Source organism: Hypanus sabinus, chromosome 10 (assembly GCF_030144855.1).
Source record: "Hypanus sabinus isolate sHypSab1 chromosome 10, sHypSab1.hap1, whole genome shotgun sequence".
NCBI classification, from domain to species: domain Eukaryota; kingdom Metazoa; phylum Chordata; class Chondrichthyes; order Myliobatiformes; family Dasyatidae; genus Hypanus; species Hypanus sabinus.
Genome location: NC_082715.1, coordinates 134387298 through 134404473, shown reverse-complemented (window position 1 = coordinate 134404473; position 17176 = coordinate 134387298). Strand labels below are relative to the sequence as shown.

Sequence of the window (17176 nt, the reverse complement as noted above, 5' to 3'; positions counted from 1 at the left end):
AACTGCGCATCATCTTGGTCTGAATTTATAGCATTAATTGAATAAACTGGATCTAACAATATTTGATGAAAACCACCTTGTATGTCTAAAAAAATTAAAACCTTACATTGTCTTAGATAACACTCTTACCAATCAGAAGTTTCAAGCTCCATTCATGATCAGAAAATAATCTAGGTGCAGGGTTCACAACCTTTTTTATGGCATGGACCAATACCAATAAGAAAAAGGTCCATGGACCCCGATTAAACGGGTTTTTTGGCACATTACCGAGAGCGTGCTCTCTTTCAAATAAAATGCCCAACTACCTTGCCATTCCAGATGGATGTGGAAGTTCTCATATTACGGCAGGACACCAATCCTATATCCAGAATAAATTTTCTCCCTCAGTCTTCGGCTACTGTGGGACCTTGCTGTTCAAATTTGCTTCAAATATTATTTCTATGGACACATCATTAAGAAATTCTGAAGACAAGTGAGTTGATTGATTTAAAAAAAACAACAGGGGAGCTTGCTCTGGACTTACTTTCCCTTAAGCAGGATACTCAATCGGTCATCAACAGATGTTTTATCTTCCGCTGCATAGGTCTGATGCTTTTTAAGAGTCATAATACTGCAGAACTGTCCAGTGAGTCTTTGGAACAAATCAGGAGGAACATGAAGTGGCTCAAACATTCTTCTGTAAAGTACCTTGAGCTCCTTATCAAGCTTTATCTGTAATGAGATAGTTTGACTGAGTATATGTGTAATTTAGTGAATTCAGCACAGCAGAAATCTGTAAATTCAAGTATTTTATTAATGATCACTGTTTTGAATTATTGCTTAGATATAATTGGCCAATGATAATGCCTCGCCTCTTGAAGATTATGGTCAGGAAGGCACATTTGGTGTAAAGCAAAGAAAACATACAAGAGAATGTTTGATAAGGGTCCTGATGAGTCTCAGCCTGAAACATTGACTGCTTACTTTCTATAGACATTGTCTGGCCTGCTGAGTTCCTCCAGCAGTTTGTGTGTGTTCCATAGAAAACATGTATTTTAATAAGAGGGCAAGATGAAGCTTTTTTGAATCTCTCCAGCTCAAAGGACTTCAGGGGCATTAGCTTCCATAATCCTAGGAAGAAATTTCTTAAAATATTCTATCCTGTCACTTACACAATAATTCATAGCTTCACATAATACTGCACTTCAGAAGTTCACTCTTGCTGATATTAACTTCACAGAAGGGAGCCCAACGTAACAGTCACTATTTAATTATGTGATCATCACAAACAACGCAAGAGAATTTCTGTCCTATTTTCTATTTGAATCTAGCTGAACCAATGATAAGTATTTTCTCCAGATTTCTTTGTCACATATCACAAAGATACAAAGAGAGCCAAAATGGGGGCACCAAGTACTTATAAAAGGATAGAAACAATTTCTACCTCCACCCTTAAAATCCAGAGCATGATCTGACAGCACTTGATTGTGTTACTGAGTCTTTAAGTGGAAAGCATTCTATCACCCAGCATAAACTTCCCGATATCATGAGTGAACAATGCTAGCCCCCAATATAGACTCCAGTTATATTTAAGAAATGACAGTGGAAGATATGTCAGTGGACTGCTCCAGAATATAAATATAGAAATGCATTGCACAAGCACCATGATAGCTAGTGGGATGAATATTTTGAAGTGACAATTGATAATAACTTTCAACAGTCCAGAAAGTCCTAATTCAAGCAGGAAGTTTTATTCAGAGGAGTAAGAAGGGCAACCTTCAGAGTAGGTGAAAGTAATCAGGAATTTTTTTATCATAATGGAAATAGATTTATAGAAATTGCAAATGTTTTACCTTAAGAGGCTTCATATGGATCAAGTTCCTTGTAATAGGCAGAATATTTTTAACAGCCCACAGAAAAGTTATGAACTATGCACAGAAAATAAATGGAATTGAAAGCTTAGTTAAATATACTTACAGGCCTCTTTTTGTACAACAGATAGATTAAATGCATCATGTTGAGAATAAGAAACATTGAGTTCCAGATGACAATATCTAAAGCGCATCGGTAAAATACTGCCCAGGCAATGAAGAGTGCACAGCCTGTGAACATGAGAACAAGGTTCAGTCAACTCAAAATTCCTCTGAGAGTGACATAGATTTATGTCAATGCAAAGTGCCACAAAATAACTGGAGATAACATAACAAAGGAGGATACAAAGCTGCCAATAACTACAGATGAACCAATCATACAAATTTTTAATATACTCCTTCTCTCCAATCTATGGTAATTGAATATAAATAATAAGATTGAAAATAGTTATCTCCAAGCAATGTGGAGGAGCAGGCAGTGAATTCCACTCCTATCAGATTCCTTCTTCTTCTGCCGTTTATCTTTTCCCACCTATCACCTCCCAACTTCTTACTTCATGCCCCTCAAACAGCCACCCATCTTCCTCCTTATCACCTGTCAGGTTGTAATCCTTTCCATCCCAACACCCCCCCCCCCTTCATATTCTTTCTTCTTCCCCTTTCCTTTCCAGTCCTGATGAACATTCCTGGCCAAAGATGTAGTCTGTTTATTCCCCTCCATAGATGCTGTTTCAGCTGCTGGGTTCCTCCAGCGTTTTGTGTGCTACTTTAGAAGAGCACAACCGTGCACTGTTGTCACTTTGTAAATTAATCCATTATCTGAACTAGTGTTTTAATTACCACCTGAAACATATTACTATATATAGAACACAGAACAGTACAGTACAGTGCAGGCCCTTCAGCCCATAATACTATGCCAGCCTTTTAACCTACTCCAAGATCAATTCAACACTTCCCTCCATTTTTCTTTCATCCGTGTGCCTATCTCAGAGTCTCTAAAGTGTCCCTAATGTATCTGCCTCTACCACCACCGCTGGCAGTGCATTCCATGCACCCACCATCACTGTGCGTAAAAACCTTACGCCCAACATCCCCACCATACTTTCCTCCAATCACCTTAAAATTATGCCCTCATGTATACAGGGATTCATCTTGGAATCTGGATGAATATACCACAGTTGTTACTGACTTCATCAAAACCTGTGTGGATGAGTGCATGCCTAGATAGATTTACTGTACATTCCCAAACCAAGAGCTATGGATGAACCAGGAGTTAGGTCATCTGCTGAGGGCTAGGTCTGTGGCATTCAGGGCTGGTGACCCAGGTCTGTACAAGAAAGCCAGGTACGACTTGGGGAGGCTATTCCAAAGGCGAAGAGACAGTTCCGAGCGAGGTTGGAGGCAACACTGGATGCACAAAACTCTGACAGGGCTTGGAAGACTTTACACAACATTGTGAATGGCAGCGAGGCTTCACTATCAGATGAGCTCAACACCTTCTATGCTTGCTTTGAAATTAGTTATAACTACAGCTGTAAAGATTCCTGCTGCACCTGGCGACCCTGTGACCTCTGACTCAGAGGCTGTCTTTCAAGAGGGTGAACCGTCGCACGGTGACGGCCCCGATGGAGTATCTGGTGAGGCTCTGAAAACTTGTGCCGACCGGCAGGAGTATTCAAGAACATTTTCTACCTGTCAGTACTACCTTCGGAAATTCCCAAATGCTTCAAAAAACATCAAATATACCAGTGCCTAAGAAGAGTAGTGTTTGCCGCCTTAATGACTATCACCCAGGAGCAGTCATATCTACAGCGATGAAATGATTTGAGAGGTTGGTCATGGCTAGAATGAACTCCTGCCTCAGCAAGGACCTGGACCCACTGCAATATGCCTATTGGCACGATAGGTCTATGGCAGATGTAATCTCAACTGCTCTTCACACAGCCTTAGATCACCTGGACAATACAAACACCTATGTCAGGATGCTGTTCATTGATTTCAACTCAGTCTTTAACACCATCATTCCCACAGTCCTGATCGATAAATTACAGAACCTGGGCCTCTGTACCTCCCTCTGCAATTGGATCCTTGACCTCCCAACCAGAAGATCACAATCTGCAGATTGGTGATAGTATCTCCTCCTCACTGACAATCAACACTGGCACACCTCAGCAGTCTATGCTCAGTGCAACACTCTACTCTCTCTATATCCATGACTGTATGGCTAGGCAGAGCTCAAATACCATCTATAAATTTGCTAATGATACCACCATTGTTGGTAGAATCTCAGATGGAGATGACAGGGATACAGGAGCAAAATATATCAGCTAGTTTATTGATGTCGCAGCAACAACCTTGCACTGAATACTGAATACCTGTAAGATGAAAGAGCTGATTGTGGACTTCAGGAAGGATAAGATGAGGGAACACAAGCTAATCCTCATAGAGGGTTCAGAAGTGTGAGCAATTTCAAGTTACTGGATGTCCAGATGTCCGAAGATCTAACCTGGTCCCAATATATTGATGCAACTATAAAGAAAGCAAGACAGTGGCTATATTTCTTTAGGCATTTGAAAAGATTTGGTTTGTCAATTAAAACACTCGAAAAGTGTTTTCGTGCACAGCATTCTGAAAGGCTGAATCACTGTCTGGTATGAGTCGGGCTACAACACAGGATTGAAAGAAGCCACAGATAGCTGTAAAATTGATCAGCTCCTTCTTGGGTATTGTCCTTCGCAGTACTCAAGAAATCCTCAGGAATGGTGCCTTGGAAAGGCAATGTCCATTATTAAGGACGCCCATCACCAAGACCATGCCCTCTTCTCATTTTTACAGTCAGGAAGGAGGTACGGAAGCCTGAAGACACACACTCAGCGATTCAGGAACAGCTTCTTCCCCTCTGCCATAGAATTCCTAAAACTTACTGTAATTAGTTTATTTATTTGTCTATTTTTCCCTCTTTCTAAATGATCTTGTACTGCATTGTACTGCTGCTGCTAAGGTAACAAATTTTATGACACTTGCTGGTGATAATAAACCTGAGTCTGAGCATGATGAACTAGCCATTTATGTCCTGGGAGAAAGTCGCTGGCTGTCCACTCTATCTATGCCCCTTATCACCTTATTCAACTCTATCAAGTCAACACCTCATCCTCCTTTGTTCCAAAGAGAAAAGGCTCAGCTCATCGTAAGACTTGCTCTCTAATCCAGGTAGATGCATGGTAAATCTCTGCATCCTCATGAACAATTTCACATCCTTCCTATAAGGAGGCAAACAGAAATGAACACAATACTCCAAGAATGGTCTAACCAGAGTTTTATATTGCCTTATGGCTCTTGAATTCAGTCCCCAGATTAATGAAGGCAAACATTCCCTACTCTTTCTTAACTACCCTGTCAACTCGCATGGCATCTTTGATGTATGGGCTTGGGCCCCAGATCCCCCCGATACTCCACACCGCTAAGAATCCTGCCATTAACAACATACTCTACCGTCAAGTTCATCCTTCCAAAGTGAATCACTTCACACTCTTTTGGATTAAACTATACCACTTCTCAGCCCAGCTCTGCATCCTGTTAACGTCCCCCGTAACCTAGGACAACCTTCTACGCCATCAACACCACCAAGGTTTGTATCATCTGCAAACTTCCCAGCCCACCTCATCTAAGACATTTATAAAAATCATAAAGAAATACGGTCCCAGAATGGAATACTGCAGAGCACTACCAGTCACGGATCTGAAGGCGGAGTATGCGCCGCCCACTCGCACCCTCTGCCTTCTGTGGGTAAGCCGATTCCAAATCCAGGCAGCCACGTTTCCCCAGATCCCATACCTCCTGACTTCGGGAACAATTATTAAAATCCATACACACTACACCCAGCACTCTACCTTCAATTTGTTTTGACACTTTCTTGAAAAAGTCAACCATGCTGATGAGGCAGATGGCGTTCGACCCAGATAAGTGTGAGGTGGTTCACTTTGGTAGGTCATATATGATGGCAGAATATAGCGTTAATGGCAAGACTCTTGGCAGTGTGGGGGATCAGAGGGATCTTGGGGACCGACTCCATAAGACACTCAAATCTGCTTCGAAGGTTGACCCTGTGGTTAAGAGGGCATACGGTACATTGACCTTCATCAATGGTAGGATTGAGTTTAAGAGTCAAGATGTAACGTCGCAGCTATGTAGGACCCTGGTCAGACCCCACTTGGAGCACTGTGCTCAGTTCTGGTCGCCTCACTACAGGAAGGGTGTGGAAACCTTAGAAAGGGTGTGGAGATTTACAAGGATATTGCCTGGATGGGGGTGCATGCCACATGAGAATAGGTTGAGATTAACTCAGCCTTTTCTCCTTGGAGCGATGGAGGATGAGAGGTGACCTGATAGAGGAGTACAAGATAATGAGAGTCATTGATCTTGTGGATAGTCAGAGGCTTTTTCCAAGGGCTGAAATGGCTAGCTTGAGCGGGCATAGTTTTAAGATGCTTGTAAGTAGGTACAGAGGAGATTTCAGGGGTAAGTTTTTTTTACACAGAGAGTGGTGAGTGCGTGAAATGGGCTGCCAGTGGCAGTGATGGAGGTGGAAACGATAGGGTCTTTTAAGAGACTCCTGGATGGACACACGGAGCTTCGAAAAATAAGAGGGCTATGGGTAAGCCTAGGTAGTTCCAACGTAAGGACATGTTCAGCACAGCTTTGTGGGCTGAAGGACCATTATTCAGCTGTAGATTTTCTACGTTTTCTATGAGGCATGACCTGCCCCTCATAAAACCACATTTACTAGCCCAGGTCACCATTGTTTTGCTTTTCCAAATGCTCAAATGCTGTCTCTAAGAATCCTCTCCAGTAGTTTACCCACTCGCTTGTCTATCATTTCTGGGATTATCCCTATTACCATTCTTGAACAATTATCCCAATCAACAATTCCTTGAACAATTGTTGTTTTAATCTTACTTCAAAAGTTAAGAAACAAGTCATTATCACACATCAACTGGAATGATTCACATTCCATTGAGTCACGGTAGCCTTATGACACCTGAGTAATGATGAAGGTTACTGACTTGTAATGTTGTGGGTAGTTAGCAATTCATCAAAAGGAAATGATTTGGGATGGATACGTGTTTCAACAATCTGCTTATTGGCTTTGTGATGCTTGCTCGTACCACTGGGCCTGGACTTCTGAAGTCATAAGACCATGAAATATAGAGCAGAAATATAGAGCCCATTGAGTCTGCTTTGCCATTTCATTATGGCCGATCCATCTCCCTCTCAGCCCCAGTCTCCTGCCTTCTCCCCGTAAACCTTCATGCAATGACTATTGAAGAATCTTTCAACCTCTGCCTTAAGTATGCCCAATGACCTGGCCTCCAAAGCCACTTATTCCACAGATTCACCATTGAGAAAGTGAAACTGCCACAGTGCAATGGTTTTTCCACTTTAAAAACTCTCCCGCACTGGTTTTCTGCCATCGCCGGACAATCACCATTGACTTCAGCGAAGATTAAAAATGGGTGGGTTATCAGGTCAGTGTTGTACCTGTCTAATCCCATCTCCTGAAGCATTATTGAAAACACCTCATTTTCTACAGAACTGCAGGTTAACTTGGAGGCAGGAACGAGATCTCAGATAAACACAAGCTGTCGATACTTGTAGGATCAATTGAGACGGCCTGCTCCATCTGGCTAAAGCAAATTTGGACAAATCTGTGAGTTATGAGTCTTGCAATAGAATAAACAAAATCCACACAAGGTAATCAGCGAAGACAACCACATCTGAAAAACAGAGTCAGAGCAGTACAGTCCACTTGTGTGTTACGGATATCTTTCGCTTCCAACCGGTTTAAACCATGTTGGATTGCAGCATGTAATTTTCTCCCAGCTACCTCTGCCTTTCTTCACTCTGCATCCCCCTCCTGTTTTCTATTTCCAGTTGTCTCCTTGCTCTCATGGACTTCTAACCTGTCAACTAAGGTCCTCTGGCCCTCCCAAACGCAATCTTCCAAATCTAAGCATGCCAGCATTTGGGATATCAACTGCACCTCTATCCCCACTGACACAGTCACAGTAACCTGGTCCTCTGCCTCTTGTCATCTGAGAAAGTTCTGGGACTACCTTTCTTGACCCTGCAGTTGATCATTTCAAGAGCATGTCCAGAACAACACCTAATTGAGAAGATTTTGCAGCATTGAGATTCTCAGCCATTCCTTATGACTTGTCATGCCGGAATCGGCAGAGCCCCCATGCAACCCCCGGTGATGTGACCCGGTTTCCGGCTGCCGTCCCTCCAACACAGCACCTACCTATGCTTATCATGCTGCGGAGCAGAATCATGTGGATCTTAACGGTGGTGGGAATAAGCAGCCCAATGGCGAAGCAGATGTTGGCGAGGTGAAAGGTCAAATGGTGTATTTCTTTCCAGTTGTTGCAGCTTGCCGCCTGGCCGGGAAGCAGCCCCGTCCCGTTGCTGAAATCGTAGGTCGGAGTTACCGATGCGTTCACCAAGAAGCTGAGAATCCGGGGATAGTCCGGCGTAACGTTCATATTGGCAGACCTGAACACATTGAGCAGAGATGTATCAGACTGTGTCGGTGAACTCACCCAGAACCGACCTATTGGATCTAGCCCCGGAGTCGGAAGAGCCGCTGGCCATCTGCAGCAAATCTCCGACACATCTTAACAGGAATTTACAAAAAAGGCCTTCGTTCTAAAAGCCACTGCAGTACCGCGGTTTGCAAAACATTGACGCATTTTCCAGTGGCCGTGCATGCAACTTTGCGCTGCACGTTTTAAATAAGTGACCCCTTTCAAAGGCTTTAATCTAGTTCCGTTCCCCGACTGTGGTTCCGAGCTCGCAGCGTGTTCGGCATCTCCCGTTCGCACTCCCTCGGAGGGAATGACGGTCCACGGCTCCCGCATCTGTCCTTCCTCAACACTGCCCCATCCAAATCATGCACCTCGTATACCGACTGCGGTCTAATTAGTACGAGCCTGACTTCCATTAAACACTGAGCACCCTTTCCCACAAAAAGAAACCTGTGCTGTCCCAATTGTTGTCCTTTGTGCGAACTGCCTTCAGAACTTTCCTTCTAAATTTATCCGCTGGGTATGTGCCGCAAATACACACTAGGGTTGGGGGAGGGGGGGGGGGTTGTGAAGAAACTTCATTAAAATCGAACGAACTTTACCTTCTAAAAAGCCGTCAGCCAGTCCGGAATAGATTCAGAAAGTTTCCGGAGGGTGAGATCGGTTCTCCGGGGGTGAGGGGGAGAAAAGGCTCGATACCAAATAACGCAGGGGGGGGGGGGTGGGAAGAGGGATGTTTTGAAAACCCGACGCGCAACGCTGAGCATTGACTAAAATGGACATGGAGCTGAGCTGTGTGTGCGGCTGGAGGTAGACCTCCAGCCCGCGCGCGCGTACCCGGCGCACAGTGACTGACAGGTCGCGCTCCCGCCGGGGGACGGGCGCGGAACCGCGGGGCTCACCGACCGGGATCCCTGCGCGGGACCGTCGCCAGCTCCCATTAACAAGTGGTTATATTAGCATACCTGAGGTCATATGGAGGATAGACCGGGTCGGTGGAGATATTAAACTCGATTCCAGGTAATATTTTTTTTAAATTACGCTGGACAGACAATTTTTTTTCGGAAGTGTTGCTCCTGAGTTTTTTTTTAAATGGTAGATCGCTTGAAGCTGAACGCTGATATGATTTCAGACTGCTTGTATCACATAGGAATTTGGAGAAATAAGAAATTAACTATTACTGAATATAATGCATTTAATTGCATAACGATGCAGACGCTTTGCAATAGTTCAACTAAGCTAAAAATGTTTTGTTCGTGATTTTCGTTTGTGCTCGGTGTCTGAGGCTTCTCGCTTAAAGTGTCAGCCAGCATTGATGGATTCCAGATGCCAGATACCATTTCTCCATGACCGCAATGTCCTGGTGAAACCTTTCACCGTGCATGTCACTGACAGCACCAAGATTTGCAGGGAAGGAATCTAAACAGGAATGCAGAAAATGAATCTTTGGCGACGTGATGAACTTCTGGAAGCATGTTGTCAACCAACTGCACGTAGTTTGGTGCTCTGTATTTGCAAAGAAAATTTGTTATTAATGTCCTTGGTTGCCTTCCATGCGATTTTCTCCAGTTCCACCGGAAGTTCTTTGAATTTGCCCGTGGTTGATGGCCTGTTTGATTTGTGGGCCAACAAAAATGCCTTCTGTAACTTTGGGGCCAGTTATTCTGGGAAAATTCTGTCTGGGGTATCCAAATTCCTGACAGAAATTTATAGCATTTCTAAAACCTGCCCTACCATGCAGCATCTGCCCTGCATGCCTGGGCAATAGATAAAATTCTACAGCTTACTTCGTGGGCACTCTTTTAATTGAATTATTTGAAATAACAAATACAGGTGATTTCAAAAAAAAAGATGTGTGACAGGGATATTTCTTGGAGATTTTCATGATTAGCAACACAAAATCCGAAAGGTACTCCCAAAAGTATTCAGGAAGCAAAATCTTAGTTGTCCAGTGTTTCCTGGTTATGCATCAGAGAAGAGGGACAAACATTTTTTTCCAAGTAATTTTCCTTCCATATGCAAAAGTGGGAGAAATCTTGCAAAGAAGATCCAAGAATCCAAACACTTTTTCTTCAAATTATGAAGGTCAAAGTCAAAATAAACATTATCAAAGTCAGTATATGTCCGCACATAGTACCTTGAGATTCATTTACTTGCAGGAAAATGTTTACAGGAAATTTTTAATATACAATAGAATTTATGTACAACTATATATAAAGACTTAAATTAAAGTTCTGGACATGACCCAAACCATGCTGTGAGAAGAAACTCCAAATTCCACTCTTTAACACAGATGAGCATCAGTCATTTGATACTTTTTTAAACAGGCCCTTATATTTTTAACAATATAGCTCTAACTGAGTGGTGCCACAACGATCTGTCATTCTGTGTGAAGAAGACCGAGGAAGTGATGTATCAACTACTGGAGGGGGAAACTGGAACAAAAGGGCAAGTGAAGTTGAGTGATGTTATCCCCTTTGGTTCAAGAGCCTGTTGGTTGTACCTGAACCTCGTCGTGTGGGTCTTGAAGTACAGGACCTTCTTCCTGATGGCAACATTGAGAAGAGAGCATGGCCTAAATGGTGGGGTCCTGATGATGGATGCAGCCTTCCTGTGACAGCGTTCCATGTAGATATGCTCAATGGTGGGGACAACTTTGCCTGTGATGGACTGGGCTATATCCACTACTTTTTGTAGGCTTTTCCATTCAAAGGCATTGGTTATCATACCAAGCTGTGATGCAAGCAGTCAATATACTCTCCATTGCACATCTATAGAAGTTTGTCATAGCTGTGGATGACATAGCAAATCTATGCAAAATTCTCAGAAAGTGGAGTAGTAGAGGCTGTGCTTTCTTTATAATGGCACTTAAATGCTGAACCTAGAACAGATCCTCTGAAATATTAACACTAGAATTTAAAGTTGCTGACCCTCTCTACCTCTGATCCCTGACAAGAACTGGCTCATGGACCTCCGATTTCATCCTCCTGAATTCAATAATCATCTCCTTGGTCCTGGTGACTTTGAGTAAGATGTTGTTTTTATGGCATTACTCAACCAGATTTTCAATCTGCCTCCTATATGCTGATTCACCATGACTTAGATTCAGCCAATGACTGTGGTGTCATCAGCTAACTTAAATATGACATTGGAGCTGTGCCAAGCCTCACAGTCATAATTATAAAGTGAGTCGAGCACACAGCCTTGTGGTGCACTTGTCCGGATTGTGGAGGAGATGTTGTTGCCAATCCAAACTAACTGGGATCTGCATGTGAGGAAATCGAGGATCCAGTTACACAAGGAGATATTGAGGCCATGATCTTGAAGCATGTTGATTAGTTTTGAGGGGATGATGGCATTGAGCTGAGCTGCAGTCAATGAAGAGCATCCTGGTGTACGCATCTACCACCGTCCAGATGTCCGAGGTTGAGTGAAGAGCCGATAAAAGTGTCTGCTTTGACCTGTTGTGATGGTAGGCAATTTCAAGTCATTTCTCAGACAGATGTGGCCTTCTAATTGTTAGTTCTCAGTAAGTGTTCTGCACTTGAATTGTGATTCTGGGATTTTTAATGGTGTTTTGAGAACTAAATTTCACCACCCATCTACACAGGGAAAATCTCCTCTATAACCCCACTATAACCTATAACAGGGAAAATTATGAACATATCAGATTCATCCATCCCTATAGCGGTGCATTGCATCTTTAGATGTATTATTTCTAAAGCTAAGGCTAAGAACAAGTATGCTTCAATGGACCAAATGGTCTCCTTATAGTAAGTCAAGTGGCGTTATAGAGGAGAGTAGTTGCACTGGAAACAGAGTGGATGGTTTGTGGAATAAATTGGGTCCTGAAAAAGACACTAGAGTGTGCAGGAATCTGGTGCACACACAAAAAGATGGAGGAACAGCGGGTCAGGCAGCATGTATAAAAAGGAAATAGAGTATGTATGTTTTTGGTTGAGACCCTTCTTCTACTTAACTGAATTGAAATCAGGTATGACAATGGAGAAGAAAGGAATTTGCCGGTTAAAGCTAAATGCAACTTCTGTAGTGCAATGAAAGCAGCAACTGATTTATAACAGATTTATTGACTACAACTCCACCTTCAATACTATAATTCCAAGCAAACTTATCTCCAAGCTCCTAGACCTTGGAGACAAGACCTCCCTTTGCAACTGCAACCCATAGGCTGCAATCAGTAAGGACAGGCAGCAACACCTCCACCATGATTATTCACTACATTAATGCCCCACAAAGCTCCATTTTCAACCCCTTACTTTACACTCACAACTGCATGGCAAGTCTGCAGATGACATCACTATAGTGGGCCATATCTCAAATAATGATGAGTCCAGTTTCCGAAGGAGATAGAGAGCCTACTGGTGTCGTAGCAGCAACATTTCACTCAGCAAAGGAAAAGAGCTGATTATTGAATACAGGCAATGGGCACTGCACATGCACCTGTTTATATCGATGGCGTTAAGGCTGAGAAGGTTAAGAGATTCAGCTTCCTGGGAGCGAACATAACGAATAACCTGTCCTTGTTCAATCAAATAGATGCCATGGTCAGGAAAGCGCAGCAGTGCCCATAGTTCCTCAGGATGCTAAAGAAATTTGGCAAGTCAAGGTTTTGGAAATCTTTGTGATTTAATAATACTAAAAGAAAATGTTAATTTATTAGTTGAATTAATTTTATGACTTCATTTTGGACGTTTAAAATCTAGTAACTGCTAAACAGGAAACAATCAGGTTTCCACACTGACAAATTGAGGATGCAGAATAAAGTATTACCATTACAGAGAGCGTAATGAGGGCCATAATGAGGTTGATTACAAGAGCAAAAGTCCAGCCTTACTGTACCAGGGGTTCAATAATCTCACAATAACAAAAGATTAAAATAAGGTTGAAAGAATGCAGAGAAAATTTATATGAATGTTGCCGGGACTTGAGGACCTGAGTTATAGGGAGAGGTTGGATAGGTTAGGACCTTTATTCCCTGGAAACGTAGAAGATTGAGGGAGATTTGATAGAGGTGTACAAAATTCTGAGGCTATAGATTTGTTTTTATTATGTGCAATCATGAACAATAGCCAGATCAGAAATGCTGAGCAAGTCAACTAGTTCCCAAAGAGAACTAAGATAGGCCAAACAGATGGTTCACTGCTGCTCAGCGATAGAACATAAAACAAATCATATGTACAATTAAGCAACATTAAAAAATAGTAGAAATACTGGAGTCATGATGATCATGATGAAGTCTGCTGGAGAGAGACGTTTATACACATGCTGTCCTCCATAATTCAGAGAGATTGAAGGATAAGGTTGCAGGGTGACAAAAACATGGCAGGAGCACTTGGAATTAAAAACTAATCCCTACCAGGAGAAAACAGCACCTGTTCTTTCCCACTGTTCTGATGCACCATCAATAACTCTCGGAGACGGGAGGAGAACGATAGGCTTTTATTAGCTGCAAGAGACCACCACTCAACATCCTGGAGATTGAGGGAGGAGCAGTGCCTCCAATTGCCTTTATACAGGGGTCTGTGGGAGGAGCCACAGGAGCAGTCAGCAGAGGGGCGTGTCCAGACAGGTATATGTAGTTCATCACATGTTCTCCAGCAGTTTAAGGAGAAAGTCCAGCTGGAACATAACTCACAAGTGCTCTTGAAAGTCAGGTATTAACCCTACCTGCCAACAACCAAGTATTGCTGTCCTGGTCCCCTTCATGATAGCTTATGAAGAAGCACGTGACTTCCCTCCCGGAGACGATAGGGTTTGGGCAGACGGGTTTCATCACCCATGGTTGGCAGATCATCTAGGAGAAGGAAAACTCTGATCTCAAACCTTCACTGCCTTGTGGCTATACCCACTCATGGTGAAGGCTTTGGGAGTGAACCCCGAGGAAAAAAATCAGAACTAGAGTCGCTAAGGCAGTTCTGAGTCCAACGCTGACTGGCAACACCTTGGTCGCTGCAGGTGCCAAACTGTATCGGGCTCTGCCTTTACTTTTTTCCAGCTGCGTGGAGCAGGGGAGCCTGCTACATGGGCAACAGCTTGCTCTGCACATAGTACTGGCCTAGCTTATGTATCATGCAGACAACTGGGATGCAACATCCTCCTTGACCGCACCCAGTGGAGGGCTTCATAGATAGGGTAAATCCAAGCAGGCTTTTTCCACTGAAGTTATGTAAGACAATAAGTAGAAGCCATGGGCTAAGGGGGAAAGGTGAAACGTTGAAGGGGAACATGAGGGGGAACTGCTTCACTCAGAGGGTGGTGAGAGTGTGGAACAAGCTTCCAGCGCAAGTAGTGGTTGTGGATTTGATTTAATCATTTTAGAGAAATTTGGATAGGTGGAAGGGAAGGGAGGAGATGGGAAGAAGGTAGGGCTATGGTCTAGGTTCAGGCCGATGGGATCAGGTAGATTACTGGCTCAGCACAGACTAGATGGGCTGAAGGGCCGTTTCTGTGCTATAGTAGTGTTCTATGACTCTAAATGATTCATGGAAAGCAAATACCCAGGTATTAATAATATCTACCAACAATTGCAAAACAGAATGTTCAGGTTCTGTTCTAAGCTTTACATTATTTTGATGTGGAAATATAATTCTAAGGACCTTCTAAATCCTGGAACTCCAAGAGGAAAATGAAGTATTTCTGGGTAGCAGAGGTGCCACAATCTTCCCAATGGCAGGCAGACGTGAGCAATGAATGCTGAAGTTGCATCTTGAAAAATTAGCGCATTTGATGAAAATATCATGGCAATGAGTTTCCATGGAAAAATATCAAATGCGAACTTAAGAACGTGCAATGGGCAATGGGTAATATTTTAAAAGAAGGGGACAGTGGGAAATCAAGTTACTCAAACAGTAAGTGTTTTGATGTATATTACATAAAATATTTATTAAATTAATGAGTGGTAAGAAGCAGATTGATCCCCTGGGGTACAGATGGGCATGCAACATGGAGGAACGAGTTACCAATAAAATTCATAATATTTGTTGATCCATTCCATGCTTGCTTAAACCACTTCTGGAAGGATGTGGATGGAAGAAGTGAAGGTTAATAATTCATATAGTGGAAGTAATATCAGAGTATCAACATCTATAGAAAATCTGGCACCAAATGCAGTTTAGCACGTACTAACGGAAATTAATGTTGAACATTGTAGGATGAATTAATATTTCCGTTGATTAAGTTGGAACTAAAAACTGGAATGAACAAGTACTGACTGTGGAAAGTCTGAATTGGGAGTTGAATTAGTATGGCATCTGTTGTTCACCAAAGTTCTGAAGGATGCTGCTAAACCTTCCCCCCCCCCCCCCGCCTTCTACAGGGATCACTCCCACAGTAATTTCCTTCTCTGTTCGTCCCTCCTCTCTAAGCTTCCTCCCAGCACTGAACCCTGCATGTGGCTTAAGTACTATACCTGCCCATTCACCTCCTCCCTCACCTCCATTCAGGGCCACAAACAGTCCTTGCAGGTGAGGCAACACTACACCTGCAAAACTGCTGGGGTCGTCTATCGTGTCCAGTGCACTCTACGTGGCCTCCTCTACACTGGTGAGACCTGTTGTAAATCGGAGGACCACTTCGTCGATCACCTCCGCACCATTCTCCACAATTCCGATTCACATTCCTGTCCCAACATGTCAGTCTATGGCCTCCTCTTGATGACGTCACCCTCAGGGTGGAGGAGCAATACCTTATTTTCCTTCTGGTAACCCTCCAACCTGATGGCCTGAATGTTGATTTTTCTTTCTGGTAAACAAATTTCACCCTCCCCCCCTCATTTCCCACTCTGTTATTTTTCCTTTTCTCATCTGCCTGTTACTTCCCCTTGGGTCCTTTCCTCCTTTCTCCTGTGGTCCAAACTCCTCTCCTATCAGATCCTTTCTTCTCTACCCCTCCAGCATTTTGTGTGTGTCTGTGGCGCATTGGATTTCCAGTATCTGCCAAAATTCTTGTGTTTATGGTTTTGTACTTTACAAGATCCCTCCAAGATGACCATAACGTTGTTGTGGTTTGGAGGCTTTCATGCCTCAATGACCAGGAGAGCTACTTTATCTGGAGTCAGGGCTTTTGCTCTTGGTCGGGTCACCCCTGCCAAACAGGTCAAAGGGTAGATGCCAGACTAAGAGTGGTCCACCGGTCCTCCAGCTTCAGGGATCCAGTTCAGGGCCAACAACCCTGACTGGTAAAACAAAACTGTTATGGAAACAGCAATGCAGAATCCTTCCAAGTATGATGGGATTCCAGAGTCACCACCCATGACCTGCAGGGCTGACAATAGTGAAAACGGAGAGGAGGCTCCTGACATGAGGAAGGAAGCCGTGATCACCGCCAGAGATGGAGGACCTCCACTGTTGCCCTAAACGCCAGCGGTGTACAGTAATGGGCATTAACACACACTTTGTACAAGATAACTTCAATATCTTTATAAATGAGAGTTGATGTCATAAGGAGAACACTTCACAATTAACACTTGCAGAAATTTCGGCTCGTTATCTGCTGGAATTCCTTCTGACCCTGTCACAGAGAATAAGAGACATTTTGTACTATAGTATGCTTGAACTTTCAGAAGGAATTTGTTATGGTCCCATTTGACTAAAAATAGTACACAGAGGAATGTCTTATCAAATCATTACGCATTTGCAATCAAACTTCACTAAAAACAGAAACTACATCTGAGTATTTTAAAACAATATTTGAATCATATGATTTACTAGGTTTAATCTTTTA

The 17176-nt window shown here is 43.1% G+C and overlaps 1 protein-coding gene across 4 annotated transcripts in view; it reads right to left on the bottom strand.

The window, feature by feature from the left end:
* bves (blood vessel epicardial substance) overlaps positions 1-17176 on the bottom strand; it is a 59229-nt gene that overhangs the window by 28758 nt on the left and 13295 nt on the right. For 2 of the 4 annotated variants that reach the window (XM_059983031.1, XM_059983030.1), the window contains exons 1-4: positions 9037-9175; positions 8152-8402; positions 1957-2081; positions 524-711 (exon numbers count right to left, since the gene is read on the bottom strand). In XM_059983031.1, the coding sequence (XP_059839014.1) occupies positions 524-711; positions 1957-2081; positions 8152-8392 (554 nt within the window). In that variant the 5' untranslated portion in view covers positions 8393-8402; positions 9037-9175. Of the gene's footprint in view, positions 1-523; positions 712-1956; positions 2082-8151; positions 8403-9036; positions 9177-10937; positions 10973-17176 lie in introns of those variants that run through there. The other 2 variants (XM_059983032.1, XM_059983029.1) reach the window with 2 other exon arrangements.